Source organism: Falco punctatus (assembly GCF_963210335.1).
Source record: "Falco punctatus genome assembly, chromosome: 4".
In the NCBI taxonomy this organism is placed as follows: Eukaryota; Metazoa; Chordata; class Aves; order Falconiformes; family Falconidae; genus Falco; species Falco punctatus.
The window spans coordinates 98,110,434-98,130,934 of NC_137583.1; the positions used below are offsets into that span (position 1 = coordinate 98,110,434).

General features: G+C 40.2%; 1 protein-coding gene across 13 annotated transcripts in view; it reads left to right on the plus strand.

The window, feature by feature from the left end:
* The window catches only part of TRAK1 (trafficking kinesin protein 1), a 141,052-nt gene that overhangs the window by 91,499 nt on the left and 29,052 nt on the right, over nt 1-20,501 (plus strand). For all 13 annotated transcript variants that reach the window (XM_080382622.1, XM_080382627.1, XM_080382629.1 and 10 more), the window contains 5 exons: nt 7,151-7,231; nt 10,618-10,730; nt 17,758-17,858; nt 18,683-18,791; nt 20,370-20,448. In XM_080382622.1, coding sequence (XP_080238748.1) covers nt 7,151-7,231; nt 10,618-10,730; nt 17,758-17,858; nt 18,683-18,791; nt 20,370-20,448 — 483 coding nt within the window. The remainder of the gene's footprint in view (nt 1-7,150; nt 7,232-10,617; nt 10,731-17,757; nt 17,859-18,682; nt 18,792-20,369; nt 20,449-20,501) is intronic.

Genomic DNA, 20,501 nt, shown 5'->3' on the forward strand with positions numbered 1-20,501 from the left:
GGGTGCACTTAGGAACGATAGTATTTTTCTTGGGGATGAGGTAATTCGTTCTATAAGTAAAGCAGATGGAAACACCAGCCTTTTCTTGCTGAACAAAAGAAGCATTCTAGCCATATCTGGCTATACATCTGGTATCAGAATGGACGATCTGAGAATATGCCTTACTTTAATCATTTATAGTTACTGAAAAGAAGGGGAAAAATAGTGTGATTAAGACTCTTTAATTGTTTGGCCTATTCCACAGGCAGAACATGTACTCACTACTTGTCTGTTATTTCTATGGTCATTTTGATGTTGAGGTTTTTTTCCTGTCCCAACATGTAGGTCCTGTGACTGCCCTCAGTCCTGTTTAGAGATCCTTTGTCCCAGAACTAGTGTGTGTTGTACACTTGGCGGAGTTGCAGAATTGGTTCTCTTGATGAGTATGGGGAGCACCTTCATAAAGGTCTAGACAGAACAGTCCTAGAGTTAGTGCATTGCTTTGGAGTTGTAAATTCTCCTGACAGCAACATGTTTACTCTTCATTTGATAAGCTGGTCTGTAAGCTGCCTGCAGTGAAACTTTGTGCAGGGATATCTGCTGATAGACTCCTTAGGTTTTGTTCATAAAAGAATCTGAGTTGTGAAAGGACAGCCTGTCAGTTTTCTTTGGTTAGTGGTTTGTTTGGGTCAGCTAATTCTGAAACTGGGCTGTGTTTTGATTCTTGCTTTTGCAGGTGGGACAGGAAAAGACTATTAGCTGTTTAGGACCTATGATAGCAGCTAGCCATTACTGTTTCAATTTACTAATGTAACAGATTAAAAGTCCTTGTCTAAAGTACTGGGTAAATGCAGGCTAAGACTCTAGCTGAAGTTTAATCTAAAAAAAAAAAGGAAAAAAAGAAAAAAGTTAAATCTCAAGTTCAGGCACTCTGGGGTCTCACTTGCAGAAAATGTAAAATGCTTGGTTTGTCTTACAAAGACATTGAGTAGAACGGAGGCCATACAGGGCTCTGGAATCTTCAAACACTGAAGCGAAGAAAATGGAGACTAGTATTTCTTGAAAACTTTGGCACAGCCAATCCCTCCCAAAGAGTTGGAATAGGAAAAGGTCACGTATTTAAATAAGGGAGACAGTGCAGAAAGATTTACAGTCCAGATCCTGATTTAAGCCTTACACCCATTTATTAGTTGCAAGGACTGCAGTCCAGACATTTCTTGACAGGAAATGGATGGAGGAGAATGTCAAGACAGTAATTCAACGGCTAATAATCAGCAATCCTGCACAAAAAGCTTTATTTTTAACAGAAGAGTTGTGCTGAGTTGTATCAGTGAGCGGTGTGAACATTGCATTGAGGCGATGGTGAGTTCCCTCCGGGTGCTTTTCCTTATCTCCTTGGTTTCACTTTGTGGCTGTATTTTCTAAGTTACCTCATTTGATCTGTGTTTATGCTAATAGAAGGAGCAAGTGTGTGATGTTCTTGATGAAATTGCCTTTAACCTGATTCTTCATTCATCACAAGAAAATTTGGTGCAGTTCTTGCCTTGCTTAGAGGAAGTACTTTGAAATGGCTGCCTACCTGTGTATTTGACATAAGCTTTAGAAAAGAAAGAACAGCAAAATGTTTTCCCAAACCTGAGATTAAGTAATAGTGTAGGTTTGTATGTGAGGCTTTAACTGTGTGAGAGAAATGGTAGTGAACAAACACCCTTCAAAACATAGCTTAAATGACAAGATAAAATGTCTTCTTCAAGAAGAATCAGTAACTGCACCTTAATAGTAAAAGATTAATTTGCAAACTATGCCATTGAAATGACAGTAAGTGAAGCTGTAACATTTAAAAAAAAAAAAAAAAAAATGAAAAAGAAAAAAATCTGTTGGCATTATCTATTGAACTTAATGTAGTTATTTTTCACCGCACTAATATGGCCTTGCTGATGGAGTATGTATTGCTCACAACATTGTGTTCTTCCAGACTCCTCCATGGATCTCGCCCACAGTGTGACTTGACAGTTGTGAAGCAGTTGGCAGGCTGTGACCACTCTTTATCCCCGTAACCGGGGTCACAGCCACCCGCTGAACTCCAGATCTGCCTGCTGGAGGGACTGGGCTGCCTCTGTGCTTGGAGGAGTGGGGGTGGCTGGAGGAACTGCTGGCGTGTTGTGTCAAAATTTGGACTTATAGCAAGTCATGCCTCAAAAGTACATTTTATTTTATTTTTCACACTCCAGTGACAACAGTCACTTAAAATTTTTCAGCTCTTCAGGTGAATGTGTTCTCTTAGGGCCATCTCAAACATGAGGGGCAACAGCGTGCCTGGAGCCTCTGCTCCAGCTTAGCCAGGGCTGCCAGAAGGTCCTCTTCAGTGGAGGAGAAGCTACCATTTTAATCTTTGAACATGTAAAATCCTGCTACTCTGGGCCAGTAACAGAGCTGATGGCATGTTTTAGGTACCGTTTTACCAAGTCTGTTTGAAAGGGAATATATATAATATGGCAGAGTTTCAGAATTCCTTATGCGCTTGGCTCAGGTTGGTGCAGTGCTTGCAGTAACTAGTGCCAGAGCATAGCTGTCAGTGGCTCTAGAACCGAATCTGTGATTTTAGCAAGTGCTTTATCCTCAGAGTGCAAAAGTAGCCTTTTGGAAATGAAACCCATGTGAGCTGAGGAGTGTCGGAGTCTGCCGGGGTCCCTGACTACTGATGTTTGCCAGGTGGTACCTGGCAGTGGGGAGCGCGGCTGGCCAGTCAGCGTTACTGTCCGTGGTCGTGGTCCGTGCATCTCCAGTGCGTGACATTCAGCGTGCAGGGAACGTGCCACTGTGTTGCCAGTGCTCGGGCAGAGCTATGAGCAGCAAGGAGGAAGACACAAGCTGTTCCTGAGGCAGGGCTTCTCATGACTGAGCGAGAATATATAGGCCTTGCAATAGTTAAAGGCTTTGGGTAGGCACTGTTGTGAATGTCCCCCGCTGCCACCTTGCCTGGAACAAGCTTCAGTATTAAAATTGCCAGAGATCTGTGCTCCATGAAGACTATTCCCTTATCCTGGTGTAGTTTCCAAGAAAATAAATTTTGGTAGTAGGGAAACCCCCATGCACTAGGGCCTTCTCTGTTAGACTCTATATACAGGTCAGTATTATCTGCCTAAAGCCTGAAACTTTACTGTAACATCTTATCCCCCTTCTGTTTCCCAGTAGTTGAAAACAGATGGGAAGAGGTGCAGTGGGAGCTGGGCTTTCCGCTTCAGACATGGCTGCTCTCTTTTAGTTCTTTAGTTTGTCCTGATTGCTAGGTCTCAAAAATGATGGGGGGATATGCCTCAAGGAGGGATGCAGGGAGCAGGGGCTGAGAACACTTGTGACTGCTGGCTCCTGTGATTGTCTGTCTTCCCCCCCCCCCCCCCCCTTCCATCTGAATCCCCTGTTCGGTAGGTGGTGGCTCACTGCAGCAGCTCCCAATAATGGTATTCTTGCTTCCCTTCACTTCTATGGCTGTTTCCTGTTCCTGGAAACAATTTTCCTCTAAGTAGCATGCTAAATGGCTGTGTAGTTTTCGGGGAGCAATCCAGGAAGGTACATACTTTCCTCTCTTCTCCCTGAGCATCTTCAGCTTGGGAATTGGTGCTTTCTTCAGTGCAGTGCTCAGAGCCTGAAAGAAGCTTCCAATCAGGTGCTGCATTAAATAGATGATGAGAGAGAAATCCAGAGTATACTCATCCTTTCAGCTGTATTCACGTTGGGAAACACAGGAATGTGGGTACCCATACATTTTCAGGCTTTAAGAGGGTATGAGGATGGTGCTTTGTATTTAAAGTTAGAGGAAATACTTGATCTCTGTTGCATTTATCCATATTTGAGTTTGTCTGTTAGGAAAAAAAATCAACCACCAAACCAAATACTTTGAACTGCAAATGTGTCCCTGATAGCATGTATTTAATGCTGTTATGAAAATAGTGTAGCAGAAGCTTTCTCTGTTGTTTGTTTCCTGGTTTGGATCTGTGACATTACTTTCAAAGCAGTTACCAAAACATGTTTTCTAACTCTGTGTCTCTAGAATTCTATGGTTGTTCCACCTGCGGTAGACTTTTTAGAAAAATATTGTTACTCTTCCTTTCTTTGTCTAGCAGCCCTCTCCATAAACTGAGAGGTGCAAAGTGTATTTGATTTGAATGTTTGCATGTACCCATGCGTTTAGACACTGCTCTTCCTATCACCCTCAGGCGAACATACTACTGATTTGCAAGTGAGTGAAGAGAGGTCAGTAAATTGGCACTGTGGGTTTTGTATTACAGAGCATTGTCCTTCATTTGCTCTTGTTTTATCTTCACAGTAGTGTTACCGCACTCACATACTCATCGGAAACTCCAGCAGGCTAGAAACATACTATGCAGAATCCATGAGAGATGTGATGGGGTTTTTTTCCCATCCATATTTCACTGATCAGGGCTCAAAATGTTTATTCAAAATAGTGTGTCTTTTTTCACTGGTAGATTTTGTGAACACTAAGGAAATAAAAATCGCTGCACTAGCAACTGACCAAATGCTATCTTGTAATCTGTGGGGGAGGAATAATTACATACTTTGACAGTGTTTTGAAGTTGTCGTTTTAAATGCTGTTTCTCAATTGCTTTCTCTCCCCTCACTTTTCACCTTCTTTCCCACAAGCATTGATTTCTGAGTGATGGAGAGCAAGGCATCTTTGCAAGTTTGCCCTCCTTCCAAAAGGAAAACCTTCCTTTTAGTTAGTAGCACTGCGCTTCTGCTGTGTTTTGTGTTTAGTGCCCAAAGGAGGTAGTGGACTGAAGGAGGCATTTTATTATATGCAGTCTGTTGAAGTTTGTTCCCACTTGGATGTTGAAGAGGATACACAAGTTACCATTTCTGCTTTGAAACCCTTCCACCTTGGCAGAGTGATATATGAAGGCCTCTGTTTAAAAATAATGACCAACAGTATTGTGATGGAAACTTGGAGATATAAAAGCTATTGGTGACCAGGTCGCTACTGCTTTGCTAGTAATAAGTCTGTTGTGATAAGGCTGTGGTGTTAGCCTGCCAGGTTAAAGATTAAATAGCAAGGTCCAAAGGAATAGCCGACTGAGCAGCCACGCAAATGAACCTTTATCACTTTCCTAGATGACTTTATTCTGTCTGTGGGAGCATTGTCCTTTTACCAGTTTGGATGTTAGGAAGTTTATATGTTCACCTGAATTAGGATGGCATGGTGGTTGCCATAGTCATAATCAGTGGTGATTATTACTGCTAGGTACAGAGTTAAAGTGAGCTTGCTAATGATAATCTCAAACATTATTTTATAGTAGTAAGGGAATGCTGTAACCAAAGGAACTACTTGTGTACCATTGTTTTGGAAAATAACTTGCTGGCGTCAGGGCTTGTGATAGATGCTTTTATGGCACAATTTATGATCTTACCATGTCTTAAAAAAATTTGGTTTATGGCAATGTTTGTTTTTGGTTTTTTTTTTTTGTATTGTGAATAGTCTTCTGGATGTGTCACCATCTGTCTTCATGTGAAGTTTTTATAGAAAGCTTCTGTTTAACCTCTTTGTTTATTATAGCTGATGTTCTCTGCAAGTTACTTCACTTTTTTTCTGTGGAATCCTGATTAGTCTGCTTTTGACTGCCATAGCTTGTAGTTTACAGATGCACTGTATTTTTGTCTGTGCAGTGGTATAGCTATTTTTTATATTGGTATGTAATGTCAGATTATTACTTTAAAGCGTAAGAGTTTTTACTGTTATCCCTTTCAGACTTAATTATTTGGATAAGTGTAATTATCTTTTGAATACTTTTGATTGGCATCTTTTGGAGTTCACTGGCACTGCTGATGTCCCTAAATATTGTAAATGTTTTCAGGATTTGATCCTCAAAAATAGAATTTGAGAAACAGGAAAATAAACAGAAACAAATTGTCCTTGTTGACATAGTTTAAGAACTTTCTGATGTTTAAGTATGGAAAAAAACCAACCTCTAGCATTGCAACAGGTATCTAAGTACTGTTGCATTTGGTCCATTATGGGTGTGCCTTTAGAAGTGATCAGCTGTACATTTGTGTATATGTAGATTGTTATTTATAAATTGGGTAGTGTTGTTTCCTTAGTGTGACAAACTGTCTCCTGGTAATGTTACTGTACTCAGTACCCTCCCCCCCCCCCCCATTTAAATCTTATTAGACCTTATCTGTGTCTCCCCCCACAGCCTTAATGCACGCTAGGGCAACATCAGCTAATCTGTCAGACGGAGCTTTAACTGACATCATTGAAGATAAATTCCCTAAATAGCAATTCGTGCTACAGCAGCCTGGTAACTCGTAGTACATATGATCAAGGGAACTTCATGAACAATCCCTTTTTCCCAGAACTATGGAGTTTGAAAAACAGGTGTAGCTGAAAATGGAAGGAATATAAGGGTAGAGGAGAAAGTGCTCTTTTCTCCTGTGACCGTTAGTGGATTTTTAGAAAACTTGCAAACTTTTAAATAAGTCAATATAGCTTCTTAAAGGTGGTAGACTAAACTTCTGCCTACTTTCTTCAGTATAAAAAACTTGTGGTTCCACCTTAGTGATTAATCAACTCATCCAGTCCAAGTAAATATTTCTCATGAGCAATATTGTGGCCACTGTGGTGTGTTCTGGGTATTATAAGAATATTATTTGCATGCCTTCTGTATTTACTTTGCTGTCTCATACAGTAGAACCCAGTTCTTATCAACTTTATATGACATAGTATCTTCATGTTGAACAGTGTTACTAACTGTATTTATTCATGGAGTAACAAAAAATTATTGCACATAATACAATGACTAAGTGATGTGATAGAATCTGAATCATGTATTTAAGAATGTCTATTTTCATTTCTTCCTTGATGTTTTTTTTAATAAACTCAAGATACTCCTTCAGACAAAAGATTTAACATTTTAACTGTTTGTTCTGTCACTGAAAAAAGCAAATAGTGATTACAAAAGAAGAACACTTGCATTCTCAGTTTAACTTGAAGCTTTGATTATTTTTCTGAGGTTTTTTTAAGCTTTTGATATACATACCCAAAAGTTGAGATAAGTATTTTCAAGATGAAAACTTATGCAAACTCAAACTCTTAAGAGTATTTTCCCTTTAACAGTGTTACCAATATAATTAATGTTTTATTTTTTCCTCACAGTTTTATGTGCTGAAAGAGTGGGCCAGATGACTAAAACATACAATGACATAGATGCTGTTACACGTCTTCTCGAAGAGGCAAGTATTACATCTCTTTAAGGACCCATTCACAGTATGAGACGCTAGTACAGAAATTATATGGTACCGCTAGTACAGATGGTTGGTAGACTGTCCTCTAGTGAGGAGGAATAAGTGCTCTGAGGTATGTACACTTTATCTCATTGGTAAGGTAAATATTCTTTCTAAATAAAGGTTATTTGTTTACCCCAGTCATATGGATTCATTACTTATGCTTATTTTTCAGTTGAGGCCATTTAACTTGCTATGGTCAAATAATTGACATAACGAATGAGGAGGAGGAGAGTGGAGGGAGTTGTTTTAAAATGACACGCACATTTACAGTACATGTAAAGCTAATAGTATAATTATTGATGGATTTAGTCTTTTTAAAAAATAAATTTAAAAAGGCTCACACATAGTCTTACATTCATAATTATTAGCTCAGATAATGTCTTTCCAGAGAAAGTGCATTGACACAAAATAAAAAAATGTGTAATATCCCATTTGTCTCCAAACCTTTTCTTCTTTGCCTTATATTTGGTTGTTTTGGGTTGGTATTTTTTGGTTTTTATATTAAATACCATTATTATGTTAATTGTTATTATTTTAATCCTTGGCACTCAAGAAATGTCAAAAAGCAACTGTCAAGCTACGATGCTTATTAAACATGATAAATTATTTGACAGAAATCAGCTGCTTTTCTGCAGTAAACTTGAGCACTGTTTTTCCAAGTAATGTTTGTGGAGAATTTTTTAGGTGAAAACTATTACAACTGTATTGGTTCATGGCTGAGGGCTCATATTTATTTGCTTGTTTATTGCAATAGCAGTGTCAAAAATGGGGTCTGTCTGTCTAAGATATGTTGGGTGGTCTATTCCTCCCCTAGCTCTGCAAAGAAACAACCACGGGAGTGCTCACATTTCCCACCTATGCTTGATAGATCTGTTTGCAGTACAATGTCCTGCATTTTGTGCTTTGAGATGAATCATTTAAACAACTGTCTGTGAAAATCAGTTAAAACTGATGCTTTACCTAAAAGACTTGTCCTGGAATAATCCATTAATTTGTAGTAACAGTCTGTTACTTGTTTGTGTCCTGTTCCCTTTGTCTTGTTTGGCTGAGATTTACTTGCGTTTGTTCCACGGCTCCTTCCAGTAATGATGCAGCATTCTGCCAAACTGTTGCCTCCCCTGAGTCCACATAGCCAAACATCTATAGATCCAGACATCACACTCATGGGAGCAATGCCAGAATGACTTGCTGAGCCAATGTTTTAAAATTTCTGGTGTACTTTATCTGGATGATAGCAAAGAAAAAACAGGGGAGTGTGTATTAAGTGAACCTTTAATAAAACAAGTACTTTCAGTGTGCCTTTTTCCTTTTATTTGGCCATCTTTTCTGATTAAATCGCTCCATTCCTTGGCAGATGTGCACTTACAGCTCCTTTCTCTGTTTTCCAAATGTGGTTATCACAAGACACATCCATTTGCAGAATTTAAGGTTTAACTCCTTCTGGAACCTTGACACACAGAAGCAAGAAAAAAACCCAAAACTACCCCTTGGCTGTCCTTGTTGGCAAATTATTGCATTATGAAGTTGGCAGGTTGAAAGGTGTAGCATTTTGGGGGGAGGATAGGAAAGGTAAGATCTCAGAACAGTATCTGTGCAGATATTTTGAAAATCTGTGCCTGTTGCCCTGAAACTAAGCAAAGGGAGCAACACCAGGCCTGCCGTATATAGTAAGAACAGGAGTAGATTCCTCTGTGAACCTGCTTTCTCAGCCCTTTCTAATAATAGTGTAAATGTGTCCGGCTTCAGGATGGTTTTTTATGTATTTCTGTAATAAATCAGATCCTTATCACTATGAGTAAGAGGCCTAACCCCACACTGAGATTTAGAGCTGAATTGCTAAAAATTGCGTAGGCAGTCTAGGGAGGTTAATTAAAGAGCCTGGAAATACACTTCGATTCCTCAAATCTGAGTTTAGAAACCTTGCTGCTAGATAGCTCTTCCTGTGTAGAGTCAAAGCTGCAACAATATATTTTTTCCACTCGTATTTATGAAGTGAGCCAAATCACTGAACAATAAGTTGGCTTGGATAACTTTGTGGGACCTATTGTTCTGAAAGATTGTACGTAAGATTATATAAAGAATTTATGGCTAGATAATGCCAGTAGCTTTCGATGCAAATATAAGCCTGACCTTCAGAAGCCATTTGGAAAATGCCTTTTGTAGATACAGCAGTGATCAATAACCTCTCTGTTTTATTTACTGATTATGACATAACTACTTTTTTTTTTCCACTATGAAAGCCTCTTCATTCAAATTCATTGACTTCAAATCCATGCACTCAGTAGCTGTAGAGTTTTGTAGGTTTTGTCATTAATGTCTGCATGAAATAAGGTAGCTTTTAGTCATAAAATTTGAATGGCTGTCAGGGGCAGTATAAACCCCAAACTGTATTTTCAGTGAGAGGGAGAAAACTCTTCCTCAGATGGTGTTGAACTAAAGGTAAGTGGGGAATTCACTGTTGTGCCATTTCCCCCCTGTTTTAAAGATCTAGTAGCTGAATAAGAACATGATAAATAGAAATGCTTAATGAACAGCACAGAGTTTTACACATCCTTTCACAGGCAGATTACAACCCCGTGTCTCAGCTTTGCAGAAGCTGAGACATGTATAGGTACATGTCACCAACAGGATAAGCTTCTAAGTTTTATTGGTACATGTAGTAAACTGTCTAGGACTGGTTATTTCCCATTCTGTGCTTATAGAGGAGGGGGAAAGAAGGGCCAAGCATGGCATGAGAGTAACCACTTAACATAGATTTAGGCATGTGCAAAAACGAAGGGGATAGGATTTGGTATTATACAAAAGCGCTAATGGATATACATAGACCAAGACAGGAGCTGAGTATTTGTTGTGGTGGAATCTGCTTCTGCTCCTGCTCAGCTTACAGCATTTGATTTAAAGGCTGAGCAAGTGGAAACTGAATGAAATGCCCAAGTTCTTTCATATTTTCATGGTGCTTCTGAATTCTTTAAAATGTAACCTCTGAAGTACTGTGATTGCATTCTGCAAATGGTATAACAAGGTGATGGAATAGTTTCAGTAATTTCTTGAACAAAACTGTAATAAAGAATCAGATCTGGTTTCATTTAAGTTGTTCTACTGTAGACCTTGAAGCTGTGCTTTCATGTGTATGGGTCAGTCTTTTCTGAATAAATAAGCAGGAATAGAAAAATAAAATTAACAAAAAACTAACCAAACAAATCCTCACAGAAGAAAAGTCTTTTTTTGTTCAAGTACTTGTTCCTTCCCTTTCATGACAATTGTTACCCTCCTTCTGATCCTTTGGTGAATAAAAAATTTGAAATTAACTTTCTCTTCTTAATCCTTCACAGAAAGAACGGGACTTAGAATTAGCTGCTCGAATTGGCCAGTCACTCTTAAAGAAGAATAAATCACTGACAGAAAGAAATGAATTCCTGGAGGAGCAAGTAGAACACATCAGGGAAGAGGTAAGATTTTTATGCCTAAGTGCTATATCTGCAGTGATGGGGAGAATTTTCCATCTAGCTCCACCTTGTCTGTACTTAATTTTCTTGGGCATCCTGTTCGTAGCAGGTCAATCTGTGTTGCAGCAGTTCAGTCAGCCATTTTTCCAGCTTGTACACTTTTAGAAATGTGATCAAAAAAGTAATTTGACCTGTTGGCTCAAATGAGTTGATTTGAGGAAAAAAAACACCTCAAACCATTGTATTTTGCTTTGCCTCTGATTTAATTTTTCTCTGAAACTTGCTGCTATTTTAAAGTCACTATATCCACTGGTTTTTTTCTACCTTTTTTGTCCTTGTTTTCCTGCTTTATGCATAATTCATGTATGTTTTCATTATTTCACTCATCACACTTTCCTTTATCCTGTCTCCCTTTGTGTGCAGCTCTTTATTTTTCTTGTTCTTCTTGTTCTGAATCTTCTTGTTGGTCCTCACTTGTTTCTTCCTCACCAACTGCTGCTCTAATTGCTTTTTCCCAAATGCTTTTCTATTCATACCTGAGTTAAATTTTGACTCTTGGAATTTTGGGGTTTAGAACGCTGCGAATGCTTCCCTTTGCTTCTCAAACTGAATATGATATAGGTATCACATATAAGGTAAATTGTATTTATGGCGATTTCAGTGGTGCATGCTTACTGAAATCATGTGCATTCTGCCTTTTCCAGGCTGGGCCAACTTCATAGACTTGTGTTAGGTTTCCAGTGTTCAGATGAGTCAAGATACCTTTTAATAATTTATAATTTTTAATCAACATGCTCTGTATGCATGAACTTGTCATGTCAAGAAGCATTAGGTTATATTGGGAAGCAAAGTGTTATCGGCTGATACTTGCTACCTCTTATTTAGATTGCTAAGATCTTACAGCTTCTTGTGATTTTGCTGTATCTCTTTCCAGGGAACTGTGATAGAATCTGTTGAAGCATGGGTTGGCAGTCTGCTGCAGTTACATATATATGTCTGAGTTTGACTGCAGTAATAATGTTTTAGACATTTGATGAGCACGTGTAGAATATAGTATGATGGTGCATGGGTTTGTCAATTCATAGAATCATAGAATGGCTTGGGCTAGAGGTGACCTTTAGAGGTCATCTAGTCCAAGCTCCCCCGCCATGAGCAGGGACATCTTCAGCCAGACCAGGTTGCTCAGAGCCCCGTCCAACCCGACCTTGAATGTTTCCAGGGATGGGGCATCTACCACCTCTCTGGGCAAGCTGTTCTGGTGTTTCATTGTCCTCATAAAAAAAATAATAAAAACATACTCCTTTTATATCTAGTTTGAATCTATTTTCTTTTAGTTTCAAACCAATACTCCTTGTCCTGTTGTTATAGGACCTACTAAAAAGTTTGTCCCCATGTTTCTTATAAGCCCCCTTCAAGTACTGGAAGGCTGCAGTAAGGTCTCCCTGGAGCAGTTTCTTCTCCAGGCTGAACAACCCCAACTCTGCCAGCCTGTCTTCACAGGAGAGGTGCTCCAGCTCTCTGATTATCTTTGTGGCCCTCCTCTTGACCCACTCCAACAAGTCTGTGTCTGTCTTGTACTGAGGGCTCCAGAGCTGGATGTTCACCAGAGCAGAATAGAGGGGCAGAACCACCTCACTCAACCTGCTGGCTGGCTGTGCTTCTTCTTATGCAGCTCAGGATGCAGTTGGCTTTCTAGACTCTGAGTGCAGACATTGGTGTGATGTATAAAACATACCAGACAACTTACATTGTTTCAAGTAACACCTTATGTCTTCCAGATACCATGGAATTTTTAAGCAAATATTTATACAGTTGCTATTATTGTATTCCTCTGAATGGGGAGTGGAATGCTATAGGTACTGGCAGATTCTTGATAGCTGTATCTTGCATGGAACCATACAGGATGCTTTAGAAGAGCTCTGTCTGTAACCACAAGTGTCACTAAACTCTGACTTGCTGAGCTAGGGGCAAATGTTGTTTCTGCTATTCCGGGACAGTGACCTTGGTTTGTGATTAGCGTCCGTACGTAGCTTTCAGCAAGAGCAAGAGAAATATCACAGTTGTAGGGCGAGCAAGAGAACCATGAACCACAGGGGATTAAAGTCTTAAAAAATGGCTCCGAATAAAACTGCTCAGGGGTGTGAGATGTTGATTTACATGCAAGACGTGCTGTTGAGAAAAGCGTGGATGGGAGGGATCCCAGATGGGTGATGAACAGTGGTGGAGCACACACATAGAAATAATATCCTTTGGTGTGGCCTACCCTTTTTGGCAAGGAAAACTAATTATCTTCTGTCCCAGAGGAGTGCTGTTGCTTGCTGTCCAAGTCCCATCATGTGGCAAACCAATGTATTTGTGCCTTGGTTGCTATGGCATTTACTAGGCATATACGTTCTGACTGGGCAGGGCAGCGCATTCATATCATACATCTAGAATGGAAGAATTGAAGAATTGACTGGGGAAGGTGGAGGACAGGGATGGCCTGCCTCTGTCCAGGTCTGGTTTTATTTATAGGGACTCAGGAACAGCGTTAGGAAAAGTGTCGCCAGAAATAAGCTTCTTACCAGGTGGCTTGATACGTTGGACCATATGTTCTGTCAACACCCATCTTTTCACACTGTCATTTTGACTCCTTCAGAAATTGATGCTTTTGAGGCAGAGCTCATCAGGCTTTAAAGTCATGACACCTTTATGTTGAAAATCTGTCTTTCATAGGTTTCAATTTTCCATTAATGTTGAATTTTGAATATTTGAATAGAATGGTAGCTACGGTCATTGCCTCGAAGGCTAAGAGATAAGAGAATTTATTTGGTCCTTTTTATGTTCTGTAAAAACAGCCAAAAAACAATTTGTCTGTGTGGGATCTGTGGTTTCTGTAATATATAGACAAGTTCTTTCTGGTATATGATATAAAGTAAGGTTTTATTGGTATATGTATCGTGGTGTGAATAATTTAGCTTTTCATCTCTTTGACTTTCCAAATTTGTCCTGGCAAAACCTTCTGGCCTTCCCATTAAGTAGCTGAAGTTTTTCCTGTGTCCTTGTGAACATGCCACATTCATAGGTACATGTCACTTAAGGTAATGTAGACACCTGTGCAAAACACATTAGATTCTCAGGTTTGTCTTTTGAGTTTGTATTGTTAGGTGCTGCTTAGGTTTAGAAAGGGGCTGTGTTCACGTTCAATTAAAAACTGATGGAACTGAGACTTTTCTTGTAGCGCGCTGGAGAGCAAATGGTGAGTGCACTGAGCAAGCACTATACTGCGTGCACGCTCTTTAGTCTCAGCTTACTGTTTCAGAGTTATATACTAAAAGCATAACATTATATCGATAAAACTTTCTTATTTGTAAATCATTTTGGTTACAGAGATGGGTGTCCGCCTTTTCAGGAGCAGAAGTGTAGTTCCCAGGTACAGTGTATCTGCCTGCTGTGTTGCCGTGTTCCTAAGGATGCTACAACTCCCATCTCAAGACGTGTTCCTTTTTGCTGGGGTGGTGCTGCCTACAGTTTAATGTTGTCTCCTTTGAGATCAGAGCTCAGTATCAAAGCTATGTGAACTGTGACAACCAAGGTGTTTGGAATGGAGTAGGTCATTAGGTTTTAGCTCCTCCTAATCTTTCTAAATGCCCCAGTTTACATTTCTTTTTTGTGTTCACGTCTTGTCATGTATTTCTGAAGCTAAAAAGGCAGCGCTTCAAACACAGTGTCAGTCCTCAAATAACACCATCTCAAACCTGGGGTAATGTCTGGGTGATAGAGCCTTTTAGTCCTGTTATTTGAGCTCCAGCTCACATCAGCATTTGTGTTTTGGTGATAGCTGGTTTTAAAGTCCAGGTTTCACTTTGCTCTGTGTAAAGTGAGAGGAAAGGAGAAAACTGAATTATGATCTGGAATGGTGGTTTAAGAATGGAACATTGGGTTTGGACTATTAGAGTATAAAGTAATGTTGGAAAGATGTAAATGCTCTTTGGCTTGGTACTTGCAAGTGTGTTATTACATACAGTGTAACTGGATGTCTTTATTTGAAGTGAATAATTCCAACCTGTTAAGCATTTAGCTGCTGTTAGTCAGGGAAACAATCAGCTGGACTCTTGAAACTGTTGTTAGTGATTCAGTAAGGATTGTTCCCGCGAGTTAGGTTCCATGTTTCTAAACTGTTGTGCTCTATGTGAGGAGCCTTTTGTCTTCTACCTTAAATTATTTCTAAGATAGATGCAGCTATTTCATGACATAGTTCTGAAGCTGAATGAAGCTTTCAGGGCAGTGAAGTGAATTAAAAGCCTCAACAGATGGGAGTCCTGGGAACCAAGCATGGTGACAGCTCATGGGCCTTGTCCCACGTTGAGCAAGGGCTCAGCCTGTATTGCTTGTAACAATCTGTTGTGCAGGGGTAGCGTGGTAGTGCTTGCTCTGAAGGGTACACGTTGCAGCGGCTTGAGAAAATGTAGAAGAGTTCCTTTCTGTTCAAAAAACAAGTCCTGTATTTTGCAGTGTAAAAATTTGTACTGGTCTGGCTGGGCTGGAGCTAATATTCTTTGTGGCAGCCTGCGTGGTGCTATGGTTTGAGTTTGTGACTATAACAGTGCCGATAACAACCAGTGTTCTGGCTATTGCTGACAGTTGTCTGTCTCTTCCCCCCCACACTCCCCTTTTTTTCTTTCTTCTTTTTCTCTCTCTCTGCTCAGCCCCCCATCAGCACAAGATGTTGGGAGGGGGGCACAGCTCGGATACCTGACCCAAACTGACCAAAGGGATATTCTATACTTTATGCTGTTATGCTCAGTAATAAAAGCTCAGGGAAAAGAGGAAGAACGTGAGACACTCATGACTGTGGCGTTTGTCTTCACAAGTAACAATTATGTGTGCCAAGGCTCTCCTCTCCAGGAAGTGCCTGAACATCCATCTGCTGATAGAAAACAGTGAATAAATTCATAAATACCTTATTTTGCTTTGCTTGCATGGGCAACTTTGCTTCATTTATTAAACTGACTTTATCTCAGCCCATCAGTTTTTCTTGCTTTTGTCTTCTGATTCTCTCCTCCGTCCTATGGGGGTTGTGGGGCAGAGTACAGGCTCAGCTGGTGAGTGCTTAGTTGCTGGCTGGCATCAACACCCCACAAAATTGCAATGTTAAAGGGAGGTGTTGCTGGAGGTTACTGCAGTGAGGTTTTCTCACATTTCACAGCATGATTGAGGTTGGAAGTGATCTCTGGAGGTCATCTTGTCCAGACCACCTTCTCAAACAGGGACACCTACAGCTGGTTGCCCAGGACCATGTCCAAACAGTGTTTGATTGTCTCCAAGGATGGAGACTCCACAGCCTCTCTGGGCAACCTGTGCCAGTGCTCAGTCACCCTCACAATAAAAAAGTTGTATCTGATGTTCAGGAGTAGCTTCCTGTGTTTTGGTTTGTGCCGATTGCTTCTGTTCCATGAAAAGGTCAACATTTCTGGCTGTTCACCCTCCTTTGGAGGCTTGGAATTCTTGGAAATGGCAGTAAAAATAGTATCCTCAGTCTTTTTAATTCATAGAGAAAAAAGTATAGCAAAAGCTGGACATGATCTGACACCCACCCACGGACAGTATCTGAATCCTTGCTACTTAAAGAGGCTGAGCCGTAATGCACTGGAGGGAAGTAAATTGTTATTTTTGGCTCAGCTTTTTAGCTTTTCCTGAAATAGGGAAAGTGATCCTCCCAAAATTAATGCATGGATTTTTGTTTCATGGTGTTCTAAAGCGTGGTTGGTTTGGGGTTTTTTTGGTTGGTTTATGGCGGGGTTTTTTCCCTTGCATTTTAGAATCCATGGTTCCAGGAGGGCTTGGTGTCTTAGCATATCTGATTACACAGAATAGCCTTAGTAAAGTAAATTACCTTATTTGCTTAAAATTCTGCAGAGTTTAAGTACTTTATTGCATTGAGTCTGCTTTTTGTTTGATGAAAATGCAGCTTACATCTATTTTATTGATATTCTCTGGGGTAGTAACTACAAATATAAATAACGCCTACAATACAAAAAGCAGAAGTCTAATAGAAACATACATACTCTGTAATTTGTGCATTGGAAAGTGAAGACTGAGGGCCAAGTCTTGCAGTGCAAGTGGAACGGAACAGATCTGTCTGATCAGTTCTGGTATTTATAGCTATGCAAGACAAATAAAATGTAATCACTTGCCACTGGCGTCCTAAATTGCAGCTGTGAAGTGGTGTAAATGCTACTGTGTAACTGAGTTTTTAACCCTTTCCATGGAGAATTGCAATATAAATTAACCAAGATCAAGTTTGTGGATCTCACAATGACAGGGTCTCTTAACCACTCAGTTTCAATGTTTTTTTTTTTCTTTCCCCTTTTTGGTACCTGTATGTATCTAAGTATGGGACTACCACATACAGCTTTACTAGATTCATGTTTTGGAGTCAGCAAGAGCCCACGCTACACCCAGAAACTGACTGCAGGCTCCACTGTTGAAGCAGCCTCAAGGATGGCAGCTTCCCACCGTGTGGTGGTGGTCTGCAGCTCAGTAGGAACTGAGTCACAAATGTAACCTCACTGCACAAGCATTTTAGTAATTTTGTCTGAAAGTCTCTTGGAGAGGAGGAAATGTCTGTATCTAAGCCAGAAGGTGACAGTCATCACATAAAATGGATAAAAGTGATGTTTGGCTTGATTGTGCCGCGTTAATTTCTTGCATTATCATTGAAATATATCCATTTCTGTGGAGGTGACTCTGGACTAATGCAATAGCAAATCAGGATTACTCATCTTAAAGAAGATGAAAGATGCCTTATAGCAGCAGATAATAGCGTTTTTTTAATTTATAAAAAAGAACATTTAATGGCTAATTTTAAAGGTACACTTGTCCTTCTTTCTAAGAAATAAAGGAACTGGTTCTGGTCTGTTCCAGTCTTGGCCTCTTGATTTAGTCTGAAGATGATGCTTGGAGGATGAAGAGCTAGCTAATTTGTAGTGCATTTACTTATGAATGTGCCTAGAAAATCAACTTAGTGATCTGCAAATTCTTTGTGCAGGTTTCTCAGTTGCGGCATGAGCTCTCCATGAAAGATGAACTGCTTCAGTTCTATACCAGTGCTGCTGAAGAAAGTGAGCCGGAGTCTGTATGTTCCACCCCGTAAGTTAATCGATCTACAGCACTGAACCTTCACCTGGTACTAAGCAATGGGTAGTTTGGACAATTTAATAGCTTTGCAAAGTGGTGAAATGATCACTGTGTTGGCTGGATCTAAAAATGGGACTCCAAACTTGGTGCATGGCACCAGCTGGAAGGGTTTGCCTTGTACCAGCTGGCTCTCCAGGTGCCAGCAAGAGTCAGGAGGGGAGAGTACACAGGGAGGCTGCTGACACAGCGCCGTAACTTTCAGAGGAACTAGGTCACTGGTGGTGAGGCAGACATAGGTCTCGCTTACAGTACCCTGCTGGATCAAATACCTTTGCGTGCTGTGCTAGAACGTGCTACCTGTGTGACCTTTGCGCTTGAAGGACCTGAAGGCTCTATGGAAAAATTCCAAGCAGAGGGAAGGAAATAAAGCATGGATTGTAGCACGAGTTCCAGGCAATTAGCTGGCAGAACAGCGCTGCAGGCTCTGAGGGGCTGCCTGCCCTTGCTTGCGGAGTTATTGCTGCATTCTGGTGAAGCATGTGCAGCATTAATCAGGAAGCTTTTGGGTTGCTCCCTGTAGTAAAGTGGATTCCTTTCTCATTAGCCTTAGCTGAATAATTTTTCCGTAGGAAATGTGTGGAATAATAAATAAATCTAAAAATTGTTCTGTTTTAAAAATCACTGCAAATATGCCACTGCCTCAACATACTGGCGTGAACAAGCTGTATTTTATGTGGCTCTGACTGGTTTTGAGAGCTCTTGTTTAGTCCTGTTCTTCTGTGAGATTGGCCATAATACAGGTGAAAATGAGTTAGAACTGTTGTTTTCCTTACAAGGCTGAAGAGGAATGAATCTTCCTCCTCCGTCCAGAACTACTTCCATTTGGATTCTCTTCAAAAGAAACTCAAGGACCTTGAAGAGGAGAATGTTGTGCTTAGATCTGAGGTGAAAATGCTCACTTTGTGTTTTGCTTAATGCAATTGTTCATTTAAATGCAAAAACATGGGTGTTGAGAAGTGTGTATCAAAAGTTGAGAAAGTCTAAGAATATATAATTACACGTGACACATTTCTTTGTGGTTGTTAATCATCATCCTTTATCCTTCTAAATGAAGGAAAGGCTGAAACGTGGAAGCTACGTGAAGCTACGTGTGAAGCAGTTTCCTTGCCAAAAGAATGTGCAGGAGCATGGGCAGGTTTTGGAGTCCAGCACTGCACATAGAAACAAAACTTAAATGGCTGCACTGACAGATACGGGTGATTTTGGCTGCACATCTGAAGTTGTAGGCTGGCATGGTCTGTCTGGTTCAAATTCAGTGTTTGGCAAAATAAAAATGGCTAGCCTAAATTTGCATCAAATCGCTTCGGTTTGTGTTTCAAGTCAGGCTGTTTATATTTCCAGTTGAATGTGATTTTCTTGCCTTTTCTTTCTGACAATATTCTGTTCATTTTACAGATGCAGCTTTTAAAAAGTTCATTTACTGTTCCCTGTCTGTCAGAAATAACACTTCATAATTGAATATCCTATGAATAATTTTATATTTTCAATGCAACTTTTAAAGTTTGGGAGCACATTACCATTTTGCAAACATGTAGCAGAGTATAGTGGAAGAAATACTTCTGAGCTAAGAATGAATTTATGAAAACAGAGTATGATTACCATTTTCTACTGCAAATGCAGGGCCCGTTGCAAATAGGTAGTGTCACATCTTTGGATGAGACACTGCATAACAGAGTGCTATACACTTCATTGAGAAGTCAAGCAAGGAAGATGAGCAGTAGATGGTTTGAGAGTATTGAAGGTAGGGTTAGAACTGAGTGCCACTGCACCAGGAGCTGATAGGAGAACCCTACCTACCACTGGCTTCCCTTCCAGGGAGATGTCATCTTGCCAGCAAGGCACGGGATAGAGCCAAATTTGAAACCTGAGCTACGCAGCTCTCTACAGGTGCTGTCTGTGGGTGTCTGTGCATGCCCCCAGCCTTGGGAATAGGTTACAGACCCACCGAGGTGGTGCCAGACGAAACCGGCCGGGTGTAGCCACACTTCTCTTGGCATTCCTGGAATCAGAGCAGGAAAGACAAAGCAGGGAAGGAGGTAGCACTAAGGTTTTAGTGGAATATATGGTTACAGTACTAGCACTTTTTGAATAGTATCTGAATGCTAGTTTGTGATGATACCTAGCTTTGTTCAGGTGACCAGATCAAGCTCTGCATACTAGTCTTCTGTATGTTCAGCGCTTTTTTTTTTTTTTTTTTTTTAGTGCAAAATACACAAGTGACATCTAGTGGGGATATGGTGATAGTTGTGGAAGTTTCTCCATACAGTCATGTCTGCTGAATGTTCATCTGGCTCCTTTTTTCAGAACATGAGGGAGGACAGGCAGGCAAAAACTGTAATTTCTCATTGTCTTCCTGGAGGAGTGATTAGAAAAGTTTGTCTTCCTGAAGCAGATGGAAATGCATCAACATACTAGCAAAGAATGTGCTAATGTAGCGTATTTTGATGTGGATTTTTTGAACAGGCTTGTCAGCTGAAGACTGAAACAATTACTTACGAAGAGAAAGAACAACAGCTTGTCAATGACTGTGTAAAAGAGCTAAGTATGTCCCTATTTCTTTTCACTTCTCATTTGAGATAGTTGAGTAAAAAAACA